This window comes from Lycium barbarum, chromosome 11, assembly GCF_019175385.1.
Source record: "Lycium barbarum isolate Lr01 chromosome 11, ASM1917538v2, whole genome shotgun sequence".
NCBI lineage: Eukaryota > Viridiplantae > Streptophyta > Magnoliopsida > Solanales > Solanaceae > Lycium > Lycium barbarum.
The window spans coordinates 60,130,710-60,149,729 of NC_083347.1; the positions used below are offsets into that span (position 1 = coordinate 60,130,710).

Genomic DNA, 19,020 nt, shown 5'->3' on the forward strand with positions numbered 1-19,020 from the left:
TCTAGTTTTTTAGTTCTGAATTATTGCATACATGGTAGAAGTATATACAAAAGCTCTGCTAGTATTTGTGTTTGTATATTACTATTTTATTAGTGGTGTCAGAGCTAGTTTGCACGCGACTATTCACAGAGTATCCTGTTACATTCCATCAACCCACGTACCTGTTGAATTTGCCTACCAAGACAATCACATGACATTTTGTCTTTACTGAGACTTAAAACCCAATCTTTAATTATTTTCACCCACTTCATTGACCGTTAGACCACACCTGTGGATGAATCTGTATAGATATAATCGCTAGCCACCCTGTAAATATCCCAACAAAGCTACCCAACTAATGACCACATTCAGGGATTCACACCTAACCTATTTGAGTAGACTGAGTTGCAATGAACCACAAGAAAGCATCTGTCTACCATTTCCTATTTAAACAGAACATACAATGCTGAAAGTCCAATCAAACAATGGGAAAAGAAAAAGTGAAAGATCAAGATATAGGCACCAAGTGCGAAAACCCAAGCATCCAAAAAGTTCATTATCAGAACCTGTCCAACATTAGTACAAAATGTTTCTGACAAACCGTTCACAAGAAAAATTATATCATTTCTAGTGTCCAAACACCTTCTTGATAGGTTCTCAGTGAAAACAATGCTTTGAAAATGTAAGCAATCTGTCACGCTATAAAATACCCTAGGCTCTCTTTATAGAAGATGCTATGCAAACTTAGTAGAGCATTGACCACTACTACCAAAATCAAGTACAAGGCAAGGGATGAAATTTGAATCATAGCTACACCACAGGAGAACCATAACAACAAAAACATATCAAGTACTATACACAGAACAGCAAATAGAAGTAGCAGCTTCCGTATCTTAGAGAGACCACAGGACTATGGCTAATTTTCACACTTCCTATACCTAGAATAAATGATCTCCTATGACCTGGTACGATTTGAATCGAAGAAAATTACCCTACTTATATTTTATTTACTGATCTCTTGCATTGTTTTTATCGAACTCCTGTGAAGAAAGATTACATAACTAGAATAACATTTGCAAATGACCATAAAATTGATCTCCCCCTCCCCCCTCCTACAATGACATGAAGAAAATTCATTCATAGGAATATCTACATTAACTAGAGAGAAGAAAATGAAAAATACCATTTCTCAATGAACTGCATAGCTTACAGAAACACGAGATGGAAAGAATGGATGCAATAGGGAGTCCAGACTAGACTTCTTTTTCGAGTATAGTCCCCAGTAGTTAGTATTAGTTGATAAGTACAAGATAAATATATCCATCAATTGATTGTATCAATTCCAATATACAATCTATTTTATGTCAAGATTGAGAAGAGCAGAGTAATATAATTGGAAGGGAAAAGGGAAAATATCCCTCTACTATGGAAAAGGGGCTAAAACTATCCTCCGAACTTATTTTTGGTCAAAAATACCCCTTCCGTTATTAAACTTTTCAAACATACCCCTCTTTTAACAGAAATATCCAAAATCCCCAAATACCTGACCCGACGCAATAAAATATTAACCCCTAATCAACCAAACAATACCCAAACGTTAAACACCCCTTCATCGACATTAGAGAGAGAGAGAGAGAGAGAGAGAGAAGTGACCGACTATACTATATAGGCAATACCTTGAGAAGCATGACCCTTCCCTCATGTCAAGCAGGTCGTTTGTGTATTCATCAAATATGGAAACGGCTGCTAGGATGTATGCAAGCCTCATTCGAAACGAGTCTTCCTAGCAAAACTCGTGTCACTTCAGTAAGATTCAGACGACGTGCGTCTCAAGCTTCAAAGGCGGGTTATATGATTATATAGTAAAATGGAGGAAGGAGAGGAAATAGACCTGATGGACCACAACCCGCTGTAAAGCACAAGACCAAAACTCGAAAAGAAGAATGTTATCACAGATCCAACAACAGCTAAAGGCCATAAAAAGATTGCAAGGCCAGCAAAAGGAACACAAACCGTCTCCAATGTCGATGAAGGGGTGTTTAACGTTTGGGTATTGTTTGGTTGATTAGGGGTTAATATTTTATTGGGTTGGGTTAAAATTGGGTCAGGTCAAAAAAATGGGTATTTGGGAGGTTTGGATATTTGGAACATTTAACTTGTGGTGACAAAAAAGTCTTGTAATTAGAAATGGTGACAAGTTTGACCAGCCAAGGTCAAACTTGTCTTAAAAATGTGATTAACTTAAATTGGGACCGAATTATAATTTTTAAAACTTATAATCTTTTACAAAATATACAAAAGCCCATACACATTATACAAAAACTTCTTCCAACCCACACACATTATACAAAAACTACTTCCAACCCACTTCCCCCACGACCCCAACTACTTCATTTTATTTCAAAAAAAAAAGAGCAGTTCTTTAGTTCATCTCATCTCTCTCTCTCTCTCTCTCTCCGTTGTTGCTGTTCAAAATCGGCGACCAGTGACCACCATTGTTGTTGCTCGTTCCTCTCTTTCCATTGCTGCTGCTGCTGCTCATTTTTCTCTCTCTCCATTGCTGTCGCTTGTCTATTCATTCTCAGGTAAACTTTTTTTTTTCACTTGGTTCAAAAGTTAGGGTTTTGAAATCAGAGTGTGAAAATGATGATTTTGGTTAGAGAAGATGAAGAAGAGCATGGGTTTTTCTTGAATGTTGTTTGTTTTGTTGTAGTTTCATGTATTTGTTGCACTTGTTGGGGTTTGTGAGTTTGTAAATAGTGGTTGTGGTTGTGAAATTATGGTTTTTGGTGCTGTTTTTGTTCTTTTTCTCCTTGTTATTTCGAAAAAAAGGCTTGCAATTTTGTTGATGTTTTCCAACAACTAAGGTTACCTGTTGCAGCAAATTCAGCACTTGTTTGACAGTTGCAAACATCTGCTGAGGTTGCATGGTTTTGGTGTATTTTGTTTAAGTTGTGAGTGAGATTTGTGATGGTTGTGTGTTTGTAGTGAAATATAGATGTTTTGTAGTTAAATTTAGATGTTTTTGCTGTTGTTGTTGCTGTTGCAGCAAATTCAACACTTGTTTGACAGTTGCAAACATCTGCTGAGGTTGCATGGTTTAAAAAAATCCTATTTGGTGTATTTTGTTTAAGTTGTGAGTGAGATTTGTGATGGTTGTGTGTTTGTAGTGAAATATAGATGTTTTTGCTGTTATTGTTGCTGTCATGCTATGGTTTAGGAAAAGTTTTGATTTTATCCAACAGCTGCTGGATAAAATCAAAACAATTGTTGAGGTTTTTGCAGCAACTGAAGCAGTTGTTGTAGCTTATTAACAAGCTGTTGTAAAAAATCAAAACAGTTGCTAAGCTGTTGCAACTGTTTTTCTATTTCCAACAGATTAAGATTCTGCTGCAACAAGTAATAAGTTGTTGCAACAACTTTGTATTTTGTTGCAACATATTATTAATCTGTTGCAACAACTGATTACTTGTAGCAACATATTCCTTTTCCCTTTTTACTTTGAATGTTGCACTAACCAATTAAAACTTTTTTTCTATCTCCTGTGTGTAGATAAAATGGCTCCAGTTAAAAGAAAAGGAGAGAAACCAACTGAGGGAGAAACTAGTAAAAGAGCTAAGGTGCAAACACCATTAGATAAACTTGTGACTGTTATTTGTCAATCAACAAATGAGGAAAGAGTTAGTGAAAGTGGGGCTTCAGAAAGAGAGGAAACCCACGAAACCTTTGTTGGGCATGAAGAATAAAGTGATAAAAATGAACAAAGTGAAGAAACTAGAGAAGAAAGTGAAAAAGATGATGAAAAATCTGCTGAAGGAGATGAAGAAAATGCTGAAGGAGATGAAGAAGAAGGAGATGAAAAAGAAGTAAGTGAAGAAGAAGGAGATAAAGAAGAAGGAGATGAAGGGGATGAAGGAGCTGAAGGGGATGAAGGAGGTGAAGAAGAAGCAGAAACTAAAAATGGTAATGAAGAAGAAAAAGAAGAAGAAGAAGAAGAAGAAGAAGAAGAAGAAGAAGAAGAAGAATAATCAACAGATCAGATCTTGGCTGAGTTAAGAAGAAAAAGAAAACATAATGTGGATGCCAATCTTGCTGAGTCTTCTAGTATTGCCATAGATCCCAATAGACCTTCGATTGAGGAGGTTGTCAAGAGTTTCAGCATTGAAAAGTACGGCGTGACGATGCCGCTGAATGGAAATAAGGATTTGTCTGGTGATTTTGTGGTTAGATCAACCATGGGCAAGGGCTTTGACACCTTCAGGAGCATTCTCCGGCAGCAGGGGTTGGAGAATTTCTTTAGGGCTAGCTGCTTTGGGCTCTATTTAGATTTTCCTGAAGATACCAGTGCCCGATTTCAAATGACAATGGTTTCTGAGCTTTTGAAGCGTAAGATTATTTGTGATAGAAAGGATGAGATTTGGATCAATTACTGTGGCATGCCGGTTTGCTTTGGCATGAAGGAGTTTGCCATAGTTACCGGATTGAGATGTTATCCTTATGAGCCTCTTCCTACTGTTGTATTAACCAAGCCAGCCCGGACGCCCAAGGCAGACAAGAAAGCAAAGGGGTCCAAAGCTAAGAATAATGTCTCTTTGGTAAACTTAGTGGGAAAGAGCTACACTCAAAAGAAATTATTGCAAGACTTGGAGTCCAAAACTTTCTCAAAAAAGCACAAGGAGGCACTGTGCTTAGTTTGGTTTGTGTATAGTGTTCTTTGGGCAAGAGACGTAAACTACAACATACCGCTTGGATTGATTAAACTTGCTGAGGACTATGATGCCATCAACAGCTATGCCTGGGGTTTTCAAAGCTTTAGCTTGACTGTTGAATATTTGATGAAGGATTTGAAGCCAACGGGGAAGACACAAAACCTATATGGCTTCCCTTGGGCTTTCATGGTAAATTTTCTTTAATGTTTTACCTTTTTTTATTTATTTTTTTACTTCAATCACTATTTTGATTTTTGATGGCATCTTTTTTTTCTAGGCTTGGGCATTTGAAGTCATTCCTCACCTCAGGCATCAAGTCAAGGAATACTCCAAAGAAGTTACCTATCCAAGAATTCTTAGATGGCTCACTGCCAGGAACAACACAAAATTGAGTGTTGATCTTTTCAACCCCCCTAAGGAAGCTGTAAGCATTAGAACACAACAGATGACTATGTTATAGCCCGTATCTGGTACGTTTGAAAATTTCAAAGTCGTCGTGGGAAGTTAAGGACGAGACCATTTTCAAAAATCATTTTAATGTACGAGTTGTCACAAATATTATTTATGATTATTATTAGTACGGAAATATTGAGAGAGGTTGACGGCGAAAAAGGAAATTCGAAAAATGGCTTATGGAAATATTGCGGAAAGAATAGGGGCAAAATGGTGATTTTACAAAGTTCAAGAAATATCCATGAAGGGGCCATGTTGGCCGTGCACTATATGCCCTTATTTTAATTAATGGGGGCTAATTGTAAATTATAAGGAAAAAGGAAGAATTCTCTAGAGGAGGGATCATGTGGCTATATTCTTATTTTGAGGGGCCAAATTATAAATAAGGAAAATTGGTGGAAGACATGTATATATAGGAAGTCATCATTTTAATTCAAGAAAACAAGAACAAAAAAAAAATGAAGAGAGTGGGAGCATGAGGGTTTCAGCCATGGCTCTCAAAATTGAGCCATGGGAAATTGACCAAGGAAAATTATTTTCTCCGAGTTTTCCTACTAAATGGAAGGTCCTCTACAACATGGCATAATTGTTTCGGAAGATAAGTCATTCGTTTCGTCGTTTTCGCATTCTAGTCGAGTGAAGAGGTTGAGGAAGAAAGGTAAGATTTAATCCCCTTTTGTATGTTATGAAAGCTTTGTTTATGTTGTGTTAGGTAGAAAAGGATGGAATTCATGAAATATGTATGTGTGGGGTGGTGGCCTTGCATGGTATGTGTGATGTTGTGAGGAAAGATTGAATTAATGGAGTATGTTTGTTGTTGTAATGTGTAAAAAAATGAATGAAAAGTATGAAGTCATGCATGTTGAGGTTGTAGTTGTATATGCATGGTGTTGGCCGTATGTATGAGGTGTTGTGTAAGGAAGAATGAATTAAATTTATGTGATGTATTGGTTGTTGTTGTAATGTATAGAAAAGAATGGAAATTCATGAAAATCTATGTAGTGTTGTTGTGGCCGAATGGTATAGAATTTGGTAAGTTATGGTAAATTGATGTTATTTGACACTTTGGTTGTTGTTATGGATTATGTGGTGTAAACCGAAGGGTGTTGTTGAAGTTAACGTATATGAATGACAATGAAATGTATGGTTGTGATTGAAGTTGAAGGGTTCGGATAAAGTAGTATGTAGATTAAGTTGTTGGAACATTATGTGAATTGAATTGAATTGAATTGAATTGGATTGGATAGAATTGAATTGAATATAGAAGTGTTGCTGGAATAACTGTTAGCATTGTTGGCCGAGTTGAATTCTCGGGTTTGTTGATGTTGGTTTGGGCCGAGCCATATTCTCGGGATGATATATTTACAGGGGAGGTGCTGCCGAAATTTCTGTAGACAAATGATTATTCAAGATGGAATTCCTAAAAGCTCTAACCAATATTTGGTATATGTGACCAAATTGTAGATTTTGGCGAATTTGGAGCTTGAGTTTGGAGCGGCGCAAGGGTCGGCACAGGTATGTAAATCTCACCCTTTCCTTCTTTTGGCATGTCCTAGGTATACTAGGTCTAGACTTGAGCCTCGGGAACAATTCTGTTCATCGAAACCCGAGTTTGATTTTGAGTACTATTCGTTCAATGTAATTGAACTATAATTCTTATGTTTTGTTGGAAAGGTGTCTAAACATCCATAACTTCCACAAGCGCATTCGCATTGCTTTGAAACTTTCTTGGATGACTCCATAGAGTCTAATGTTCATAATTTACGTCCGACGCCTCGACTTGACCCGAGGTGGGCCCACAATCCCCGAGACCTACTTGTGTTGTTCTATTTGGTTCATTCCGTATAATAATTAAGGAAAGACTTTTGACTATTGTTCCTAGTTCGTTGTGATTATGTATTTATCTGTTGAAGTCTGAAACGGCGATTCGTATACTTATGATTTCTGAAGTTCGGTTTAATATGTTCCCGAGTGATACTTGGAAGAAAGTCTGAGTTGACTGTTGTTCTGGTTTTGAACTAACACTTCGTTGTGATTATCCCATTGGGTTGTGGTTATTTACGATTCCGCTCGTGCATTCTGTTATTACTTCTTTCGCCCAGTCCCGGGCCGGTTTTATTATTGTGCGCACTGTGTGATGTTGACCGCTGGATTCTTAACCGCGGTGTGTGCGACATTGACCGCTGGATTCTTGACCGCGGCATGCCGCATTTGTGATGTTGACCGCTGGATTCTTGACCGCGGTGTGTGCGACATTGACCGCTGGATTCTTGACCGCGGTATGCCGCATTTGTGATGTTGACCGCTGGATTCTTGACCGCGGTATGTGCGACATTGACCGCTGGATTCTTGACCGCGGTATGCCGCATTTGTGACGTCAACCGCTGGATACTTGGCCGCGGTATGTGTGATAGTGACCGCTGGACTTTTGGCCGCGGTAATTGTGTGTTTGGTTTTCTGTATGTATGAGACGGAAATGTTTTTCAAAATAAAGCAAAGTATTTTGGCATTTTGATTGCCGTATTTGTCTTCCGGAACCTCTTATTTATATTTGTACGTCAGATGCAACACTTTGGTATTCTGGCTATTGTGCTCACCTTCTGTGCATTTTACTTCGGTTATGACTTCAATTTCTGTACTTCATGCTTTGCATACTCAGTACATCTTTCGTACTGACCCCCCTCTTCTTCGGGGGCTGCGTTTCATGCCGCGCAGGTACTCCCAGGTGAGTTGAAGGTAGTATAGAAGAGGTTCCAGTGCAGATGGCAAACTCCATTTGTTCCCGGAGTGCTGCCCAGTCAGGGTTTGTATGTTACGCTTTCTGGACTACGTTAGAGACTTTGCAGAAAGCGTCGTGGGTATTGGTTGTCAATTTGTAAGCGGCTCCGTCAGCCGATGTGTCGGTTTGTGTCATGTACTGAATTTTGTATGATCATAGATTTGTTCGGCTTGGAAGCTACGAGAAAGAATATTTCAAAAAATTTACTATGTATTTTACCTTGTTTGACTTAAAAAGTTTGATGTGATTTTATGTGCAGCAAGAGTCTGAGGGTTCGCTCGATCCTAGGCAAGGGTCGGGTGCCCATCACACCCTAGGGATATTGGGGTGTGACAAAGTGGTATCAGAGCAGGTCTGTTCTAGGGGTTGTCTGCGAAGTCGTGTCCAGTAGAGTCCTGTTTATGGTGTGAAGCACGCCACATTTATAAACAGGAGACTACGGGGCATCTAGAGATTGTTGACCTTCTTTCTGTCATAAATCGTGCGATAGAGCCAAGTCATAAGGAAAGATGAAACTCTTTCTGTAAGCCTTACGTACGATGGAAAAAAGTAAGTGACGATATGAAAAGGTCACAAGGGCAAGGCCGAATGTATTTGTTCTGTCACTTGAAATTGGCAGTTCCGGATGGCAAGAATGTGGTAAATAGCCGTATGTTCCGTGAGTCGTTATTGATATTTGCTGCGTACAGGGGGATGGTATAAGAGAAACGAGGTCTGATGGGGGATTCAGAAAATTGACAAGTGATTTTGCTACAAATCGTTATGAAAACGTTATTCGAACGGACTGATATCTGGACATTTATGAAGTAATTGCAACGAAGGTGTATCTGTTACCATCAGGAATCTGGGAACCTACGACGGAAGGTAGTTACACCCCAAGGTAAAAGGTGAACACTGAGGGCCGAAAAGGGTAAAATGGTAATTGTGGAAGAAAAGACGTGTCATGAGGGTGTCCCGGGATTTGTAAGACTTCGACTAGCCTCAAATTATGTAATAAAGGTCGTGTGTGGAAGTGGACGCAAAAATATCTGCATTAAGGCACCGGATTCCAGCAAAGTTTCAAGGTTAAGCGTGCTCAGGTGGGAGCAATCCTAGGATGGGTGACCCTCTGGGAAGTTTACAAGGAAATTCCACATATTCTGACATAAAAGACAAATGAAAAACCAGACTAGTCTAAGGGTAACTAGAGTATATGGGGATGGTTGGAGACCATAAGAGGACGCGTAGAACGAGGCGGACTAGCTCGATGAAGAGACAAAGAGTGCGTCGCAGTTCAGGAATTAGGACAGGCTTGAATAATGTTTGGAAGTATTTTGTGGGTTAGTTGGTAATAATTATGTATATGTATATGGATATGTATGATGGCTCATTTGTGAGGGTATCCATGGACACGTGTTTTCCCAACAACCTGCGTAATGGTAAAGGAGGCCTCAATCGATTAAAGGATACCGAAACCTGAGTGGTAGTGAGAAACAAATGGTACAAGTGTTATGAGATAAGCCGCTATAGGTTAAGGACAGAAAATTCTTAACAGTATGATATTTGAAAAAGAAGTGAGTGAGTAATGAGGAGTAAGGAGATCAAGATATCAGAAAAAGGTGAGAGACAAGAAAACCTTGGGGGATGGAACCCCTGAGAGGAAATTCCCGGCAAGGTACAAGACTAATGGATAGAGATTCAAATGCAGACATGGGGCGAGCATAGAGTACGGTAATATGGAACAAAAGAAGAGTGTGTGAGATTCGAGTATGAATTTCAACAAGCAGGGATGAAGGGAAATGAAAAGGTGGACAAAACGATGATAAGTAAGAAGAAAAAGTGAAAAACTTGAACTGAGAAGCTTCGATACGTTATGCATAGAGTTAGAAAGAGAGACGAGGGATGAAGAACAATTCAAGGTGAGAGTACTCGAAGATTGTGACGTATCAGAAACCCCTTATAAAGGGGGGAGAAAACATTATACTAAGCCTCAAATCCAAGAAGGAAATAGGTCGGAGCTCGAACATATCGGAATATCAATAGAATACATGGAAAGGAAAAATAGAAATGGATTGACAATAATGTATGGTGAGGCCAACATAAGAGAAAGGAATGAAAGGCACCTTAAGGAAATACTTACGAGCTAAGTTTACAAGAATAAAGAAGAAAGTGATAAAGAATGGGCATAAGGAAAAGAATGACTAACCATGACATGAAACGAGGACTCATATAAGGATCTAGGAATTTAATAATGAGGAAAGTAGGATAAGAGGATATGGAATGGGCATGGAAAAAAAAAGGCAACTATAAAGGGACCCCTCCCGAAGTGCTACAAAACCCCATAAGGTCAGTTGAACATTCGAGGATGAATGTTCTAAAGGGGGGGAGGATGTTATAGCCCGTATCTGGTACGTTTGGAAATTTCAAAGTCGTCGTGGGAAGTTAAGGACGAGACCATTTTCAAAAATCATTTTAATGTACGAGTTGTCACAAATATTATTTATGATTATTATTAGTACGGAAATATTGAGAGAGGTTGAGGGCGAAAAAGGAAATTCGCAAAATGGCTTATGGAAATATTGCGGAAAGAATAGGGGCAAAATGGTGATTTTACAAAGTTCAAGAAAAATCCATGAAGGGGCCATGTTGGCCGTGCACTATATGCCCTTATTTTAATTAATGGGGGCTAATTGTAAATTATAAAAATTATGGACCAAAGCTTGCTTAAGAAGACATTAGTCTTCTTTTAATATCAAGAAAATTCTAGAGGAAAAAGGAAGAATTCTCTAGAGGAGGGATCATGTGGCTATATTCTTATTTTGAGGTGCCAAATTATAAATAAGGAAAATTGGTGGAAGACATGTATATATAGGAAGTCATCATTTTAATTCAAGAAAACAAGAACAAAAAAAAATAAAAAATGAAGAGAGTGGGAGCATGAGGGTTTCGGCCATGGCTCTCAAAATTGAGCCATGGGAAATTGACCAAGGAAAATTATTTTCTCCTAGTTTTCCTACTAAATGGAAGGTCCTCTACAACATGGCATAATTGTTTCGGAAGATAAGTCATCTGTTTCGTCGTTTTCGCATTCTAGTCAAGTGAAGAGGTTGAGGAAGAAAGGTAAGATTTAATCCCCTTTTGTATGTTATGAAAGCTTTGTTTATGTTGTGGTAGGTAGAAAAGGATGGAATTCATGAAATATGTATGTGTGGGGTCGTGGCCTTGCATGGTATGTGTGATGTTGTGAGGAAAGATTGAATTAATGGAGTATGTTTGTTGTTGTAATGTGTAAAAAAATGAATGAAAAGTATGAAGTCATGCATGTTGAGGTTGTAGTTGTATATGCATGGTGTTGGCCGTATGTATGAGGTGTTGTGTAAGGAAGAATGAATTAAATTTATGTGGTGTATTGGTTGTTGTTGTAATGTATAGAAAAGAATGGAAATTCATGAAAATCTATGTAGTGTTGTTGTGGCCGAATGGTATAGAATTTGGTAAGTTATGGTAAATTGATGTTATTTGACACTTTGGTTGTTGTTATGGATTATGTGGTGTAAAACGAAGGGTGTTGTTGAAGTTAACGTATATGAATGACAATGAAATGTATGGCTGTGATTGAAGTTGAAGGGTTCGGATAAAGTAGTATGTAGATTAAGTTGTTGGAACATTATGTGAATTGAATTGGATTGAATTGGATTGGATAGAATTGAATTGAATATAGAAGTGTTGCTGGAATAACTGTTAGTATTGTTGGCCGAGTTGAATTCTCGGGTTTGTTGATGTTGGTTTGGGCCGAGCCATATTCTCGGGATGATATATTTACAGGGGAGGTGCTGCCGAAATTTCTGTAGACAAATGATTATTCAAGATGGAATTCCTAAAAGCTCTAACCAATATTTGGTATATGTGACCAAATTGTAGATTTTGGCGAATTTGGAGCTTGAGTTTGGAGCGGCGCAAGGGTCGGCACAGGTATGTAAAGCTCACCCTTTCCTTCTTTTGGCATGTCCTAGGTATACTAGGTCTAGACTTGAGCCTCGGGAACAATTCTGTTCATCGAAACCCGAGTTTGATTTTGAGTACTATTCGTTCAATGTAATTGAACTATAATTCTTATGTTTTGTTAGAAAAGTGTCTAAACATCCATAACTTCCACAAGCGTATTCGCATTGCTTTGAAACTTTCTTGGATGACTCCATAGAGTCTAATGTTCATAATTTACGTCTGCCGCCTCGACTTGACCCGAGGTGGGCCCACAATCCCCGAGACCTACTTGTGTTGTTCTATTTGGTTCATTCCGTATAATAATTAAGGAAACACTTTTGACTATTGTTCCTAGTTCGTTGTGATTATGTATTTATCTGTTGAAGTCTGAAACGGCGATTCGTATACTTATGATTTCTGAAGTTTGGTTTAATATGTTCCCGAGTGATACTTGGAAGAATGTCTGAGTTGACTGTTGTTCTGGTTTTGAACTAACACTTCGTTGTGATTATCCTATTGGGTTGTGGTAAGAGATTTGTATGCATGTGGTTATTTACGATTCCGCTCGTGCATTCTGTTATTACTTCTTTCGCCCAGTCCCGGATCGGTTTTATTATTGTGCGCACTGTGTGATGTTGACCGCTCGATTCTTAACCGTGGTGTGTGCGACATTGACCGCTGGATTCTTGACCGCGGCATTCCGCATTTGTGATGTTGACCGCTGGATTCTTGACCGCGGTGTGTGCGACATTGACCGCTGGATTCTTGACCGCGGTATGCCGCATTTGTGATGTTGACCGCTGGATTCTTGACCGCGGTATGCCGCATTTGTGACGTCAACCGCTGGATACTTGGCCGCGGTATGTGTGATAGTGACCGCTGGACTTTTGGCTGCGGTAATTGTTTGTTTGGTTTTCTGTATGTATGAGACGGAAATGTTTTTCAAAATAAAGCAAAGTATTTTGGCATTTTGATTGCCGTATTTGTCTTCAGGAACCTCTTATGTATATTTGTACGTCAGATGCAACACTTTGGTATTCTGGCTATTGTGCTCACCTTCTGTGCATTTTACTTCGGTTATGACTTCAATTTCTGTACTTCATGCTTTGCATACTCAGTACATCTTTCGTACTGACCCCCCTCTTCATCGGGGGCTGCGTTTCATGCCGCGCAGGTACTCCCAGGTGAGTTGAAGGTAGTATAGAAGAGGTTCCAGTGCAGATGGCAAGCTCCATTTGTTCCCGGAGTGCTGCCGAGTCAGGGTTTGTATGTTACGCTTTCTGGACTACGTTAGAGACTTTGTAGATAGCGTCGTGGGTATTGGTTGTCAATTTGTAAGCGGCTCCGTCAGCCGATGTGTCGGTTTGTGTCATGTATTGAATTTTGTATGATCATAGATTTGTTCGGCTTGGAAGCTACGAGAAAGAATATTTCAAAAAATTTACTATGTATTTTACCTTGTTTGACTTAAAAAGTTTGATGTGATTTTATGTGCAGCAAGAGTCTGAGGGTTCGCTCGATCCTAGGCAAGGGTCGGGTGCCCATCACACCCTAGGGATATTGGGGTGTGACAGACTAGGTGTTGCAACAATTTTTATAATCTGCTGCAACAACACATTCATCTGTTGCAACAAGTTATGCATCTGTTGGACAACAGATAATTAACCTGTTGCAACAAGTTACCCAACTGATGAATCTGTTATAACATGCAACTAGTTTTTTACAACAGATGAGTAACCTGCTGAAACAAGTTACCCATCTGTTGGACAATTTCCAACAAGTACCACAGCTGTTGCAACATATCACTTTATTTACTAATTTGATAACTTCTGAATCTGTTACAGTAAGTTTTTACAACAAGTACAATAATATGTTGCAATAAATTACTAATCTGTTGTACAATATCCAACAGATGAGAAACCTGATGCAACAAGTTACCCATCTGTTGGAAATTTTCCAACAGATGAGATACCTGCGGCAACAAGTTACCTATCTGTTGGACATTGCCCAACAGATGTGTAACCTTTTGCAACAACCTGTTAACTTGTTTTAAATAGGTTTTGCTTTTTATGATTTAGCACCATTATGATATATCTACTTTTTTGTTGTAGGTTGTGAACCCATGGCTTGTCCCAACAATAAGAGAGTTGGAGATGGCATGCCTTGTCACTTTTGTGCCCATAGAATTTGTGCCAGACAGACTGATTGATGGGTTCAAAGGGGAATTGGCTGGAGTGACAGCCATCACTAGGGTTGATGATGTTGTAGCTGGTGGTGGTGGTGATGTTGCTGGTGGTCATGTTGTTGTTGGTGCTGGTGGTGATATTGCTGTTGATGCTGTTGGTGGTGCTGATGCTGTTGGTGGTGGTGTTCAGCCTGTTGATGTTATTGGTGGTGGTGGTGGTGATGATGTCCCAGCAAGTATTGCTGGGGAAAAATTAAGAGATGTTGATGCTAATATTGGTGGATTTACCCCAGTTCCTGGATTGAGTAATTTTTCCGGATTTGGTGGTAATTTTAGTAGTGGTGGATTGAGTGGTAGAAGATTTGTTGATGTTGGTGCCGGTACTTCTAAGGTGCCCTCATGTGCTTGTGAGTGCACCACTTGCAAGGATAAAATGGATAATCTGATTAGAAAGGTGGAGGAATTGGTGCAGGCCCAAGAAGCCACAAACACTTCTATGCAGAGGTTGATATCCAAGAGGGGTATCAAACCATCAAAGAATCTTTCCTCACCTTATACTCCTGTTCATGCTCGGAGGAGGGGAAAAGCAATTGCCAAGGCACTTGCATCAGTTAGATCAAAAAGATCTGTTGCTACTCCTAGTAAGTCAATTGAGACTCCTCTTCTTGATGTTAGCCAAAATTGCTAAAAAAAAGGTGGACATTTTCAATCCTGTACATGCCCAAAGAAAGAAAAAGGTTGAGACTGCAATCAAGTCCAAAAAGAGTGGGAGAACCATGTACTCAATGCATGAATTTGGAGCAGCAGACTTCAAGGCTCTGACAAGCATGGAAATATGGTGGGAGGATTGGGTAAGTTTCAACACTTGTATATATCTATCTAATTCAGTATGTTGTTGCAACAAGTAGATAATCTGTTGCAACAAGTTAACTAGCTGTTGCAACAGTTCGTTTATTTTGTTGAATCTGCTGCACCAAGTTAACTAGCTGTTGCAACAAGTAGATAATCTGTTGCAACAAGTTAACTAGCTGTTGCAACAGTTCCTTTATTTTGTTGAATCTGCTGCACCAAGTTAACTAGCTCTTGCAAGAAGTAGATAATCTGTTGCAACAAGTTAACTAGCTGTTGCAACAGTTCCTTTATTTTGTTGAATCTGCTGCACCAAGTTAACTAGCTCTTGCAACAAGTAGATAATCTGTTGCACCAAGTAACTAACTGTTTTACTACTTTTACTTTAGTATGTAGATGAAGTCCTGCTTCTAATGCGTATGAGGCAAATCAATTTCCCCGAGTACTATGATTCCACTGACATAATCTTGGACCTCAACTTTTACAACAACATGTCCAAAAGGTACGCAGAATTGACAAAAGAGAGTACAGTTCCAAATGTCGTGTCTCTGAAGGTTAGACTTACTGAATTCAAGTGGGATGATGATATGGTCGATTATTGTAGGGGTGTCAGACCCTACCCGGGAGGCTGCTCGTGGGCTGGTGCAAAGAGGGTTTTAACAGTGATGAATATTAATGCCACACATTTTGTCACTCTCGAGTTCATGATTGAAGAGGGAGTGGTAAATGTGTATGACTGCAACGTTCCTTCCTATGAAGAATCTTATTTCTTTTGTTTCATGGAGACGGTAATGGAATTGTGGCCCAAGTTATTGCAACAGAGTGGAATGTTCGCACACTTGCCTGCAAGGTTACTCAATGAATCGTGGGAATTCAATAGGCTACAGAATCTCCCCCGCAATGTCACTGGTAAGGCATGTGGTTCGTGGTCAATTGCTTTTATGGAGGCTTTGCTTACCGGCACAACTGTGACAAAACCCGAAAGTCTAATCAGCGACAACTCTGTAGGGAGGATGCAATGGAGATGGGCATTAGGTGTCATTGAAAAGGTGTTGGAGCCCTAAGATGGGTTGATAAACAGTTCATTGATTTTGCGTTTTTTGGAGCCAAAATGTGGCCTGTTGAACAATTTAAGTATATATTAGGAGTTTGTTTTATGACATTATGTAATTTAAGTATATATTAGGTGTTCAGTACTTTTCTAAGACATTTTGTTAAGTATATATTAGGCGTTCATTATTTAAGTTGTGTTCAATACATTATGTTCAGTAGTTTTAAACAAGTCACAAAATCTAACAGCTGTTGAAGAAGCTACAACGACTGACCCATCTGTTGCAATAAGTTTTTAATATGTTGCAACGGATGAGTAAGTTGTTGCAATAAGTTTGTAATTTGTTGCAACAGATGGTTCAGTTGTTGCAACATATGGGTCAGTTGTTGCGACAAATCTAACTGATGTTGAAGAAGTTGCTATAAGTTGATAATCTGTTGCAACAAGTTTGTGATCTGTTGCAACAGATGCGTCAGTTGTTGTAACAAGATGTAAATTTGTTGCAACAGATGGTTCAGTTGTTGCAACATATGGGTCAGTTGTTGCGACAAATCTAACTGATGTTGAAGAAGTTGCAACAAGTTGATAATCTGTTGCAACAAGTTTGTCATCTGTTGCAACAGATGCGTCAGTTGTTGCAACAAGATGTAAATTTGTTGCAACAGATGGTTCAGTTGTTGCAACATATGGGTTAGTTGTTGCGATAAATCTAACTGCTGTTTTAGAAGTTGCAACAAGTTGATAATCTGTTGCAACAAGTTTGTGATCTGTTGCAACAGATGCGTCAGTTGTTGTAACAAGATGTAAATTTGTTGCAACAGATGGTTCAGTTGTTGCAACATATGGGTCAGTTGTTGCGACAAATCTAACTGATGTTGAAGAAGTTGCAACAAGTTGATAATCTGTTGCAACAAGTTTGTCATCTGTTGCAACAGATGCGTCAGTTGTTGCAACAAGATGTAAATTTGTTGCAACAGATGGTTCAGTTGTTGCAACATATGGGTTAGTTGTTGCGATAAATCTAACTGCTGTTTTAGAAGTTGCAACAAGTTGATAATCTGTTGCAACAAGTTTGTGATCTGTTGCAACAGATGAGTCAGTTGTTGCAACAAATCTTTCAATTGTTGATGAAATTGCAACAACTAACCCATCTGTTGCAACAAGTTTGTTATCTGTTGCAACAGATTGGTTAGTTGTTGCAACAAGTTACGAATATGTTGCAACAAGTTACGAATATGTTGCAACAAGTGCATTATCTGTTGTAACGGATGAGTAACCTGTTCAAAAGCTTCACATTTAGTAAACAATAAGTACCATTGGTTTTCGTTGTTTACACCTAAATATGGGTGAATCAAGTAGTTCTAATCAAATTACACCAACGATCGCTCGATTTGGGAAGTATACGCTTAGTTGATCATATGTCCTGACTCAGAATACCATCAAATTGGTTAGGAACATTTAATAAACAATAAATATCATTGGATTTTCGATGTTTACACCTAAATATGGGTGAATCAATTAGTTCTCATCAAATTACACCAACGATCGCTCGATTTGGGAAGTATACGCTTAGTTGATCATATGTCCTAACTCAGAATACCATCAAATTGGTTAGGAACATTTAGTAAACAATAAATATCATTGGATTTTCGTTGTTTACACCTAAATATGGGTAAATCAAGTAGTTCTCATCAAATTACACTAACGATCGCTCGATTTGGGAAGTATACGCTTAGTTGATCATATGTCCTGACTCAGGATACCATCAAATTGGTTAGGAACATTTAGTAAACAATAAATATCATTGGTTTTCGTTGTTTACACCTAAATACGGGTGAACCAAGTAATTCTCATCAAATTACACCAACGATCGCTCGATTTGGGAAGTATACGCTTAGTTGATCATATGTCCTGACTCAGAATACCATCAAATTGGTTAGGAACATTTAATAAACAATAAATATCATTGGTTTTCGTTGTTTACACCTAAATATGGGTGAATCAAGTAGTTCTCATCAAATTACACCAACGATCGCTCGATTTGGGAAGTATACACTTAGAATTTCCCATCAAATCAATGAAATTGCTGTCTAATTCATTAAGGATGTTAGTAGATAAATATATTGATCACTAAATATCATTGAATCCCTTTGTTTAACACTAAATATCATTGGTTCTCTCTGTTAATAACTAAACATATGTGACTTATATCCTAGTTGTTGCAGCAATTTCATGATCTGTTGCAGCAATTACATAATCTGCTGCAACAATTGCATAATCTGTTGCAGCAATTACATAATCTGCTGCAACAATTGCATAATCTGTTGCAGCAGTTGCATAACCTGTTGCAACAAGTACATAATCTGTTGCAGCAATTGTTTAAACTGTTGCAACAAGTACATAATCTATTGCAGCAGGTAACATAACTGTTGAACAAGTCATATCACTTGTTGGATGAAACAACTCATTCTATTTGTTGGATGAAACAAGTTAAGGACTTTCTGCAACAACTCATTCCATTTGTTCGAAAAACTCAAAACACTATAGGAACTTACTGTAACAAGTCATGTCACTTGTTGGAAAACCAAGTTAAGTTAGTTGCTGCAACAAGTACATAATCTGGTTGGCAAAATCCCAACAAGTTACACAGCTGTTGCAACAGAATTTTTACTTGGTGAAAACTGTTCAGAAATTGCAAAACCACAGAACATACATTGGTGATTTGAGCAAGATCAACATATCATTTAAACCAATTTTACTAACAGAAACAACATAAAAATGTTATAAAGTCCAATTTCACAAACACAAAAAATAGTAATTATTATTACAAGACATTGCAAATTTAACAACTAGGGAACAATTCGGTTTGGGCATGTAGTTTTTTTATGGCCAGTTGTTTTGCATATGGAGCATTTGTTTTTCCTCATTGCAAGTGATTCCCCGATTCCACTCCTCCTCTTTGTCCGTCTTCTTCCCGGTTTGCTCGGATCAACATGTGGAGGAGGTATTTCTCTCTTTAAAATCTCCATAGGAACTTCCCAAGATTCTTCAG

The 19,020-nt window shown here is 38.6% G+C and overlaps 1 protein-coding gene across 1 annotated transcript; it reads left to right on the forward strand.

The window, feature by feature from the left end:
* Positions 1–4,160: 4,160 nt before the first annotated feature.
* LOC132619852 (uncharacterized) lies at positions 4,161–5,148 on the forward strand. Its single transcript, XM_060334622.1, has 2 exons — positions 4,161–4,877; positions 4,966–5,148. The coding sequence occupies exons 1-2, from the start codon at positions 4,161–4,163 to the stop codon at positions 5,146–5,148; spliced, it is 900 nt and encodes a 299-aa protein (XP_060190605.1).
* Positions 5,149–19,020: the final 13,872 nt, after the last annotated feature.

What these genes read in the sequence shown, in the direction of transcription:
- LOC132619852 (XM_060334622.1), top strand. Translation starts at nt 4,161, where the DNA reads ATGCCGCTGAATGGAAATAAGGATTTGTCTGGTGATTTTGTGGTTAGA. An exon ending in GCTTCCCTTGGGCTTTCATG is followed by an intron (nt 4,878 to 4,965) that starts GTAAATTTTCTT and finishes TTTTTTTTCTAG; the next exon opens with GCTTGGGCATTTGAAGTCAT.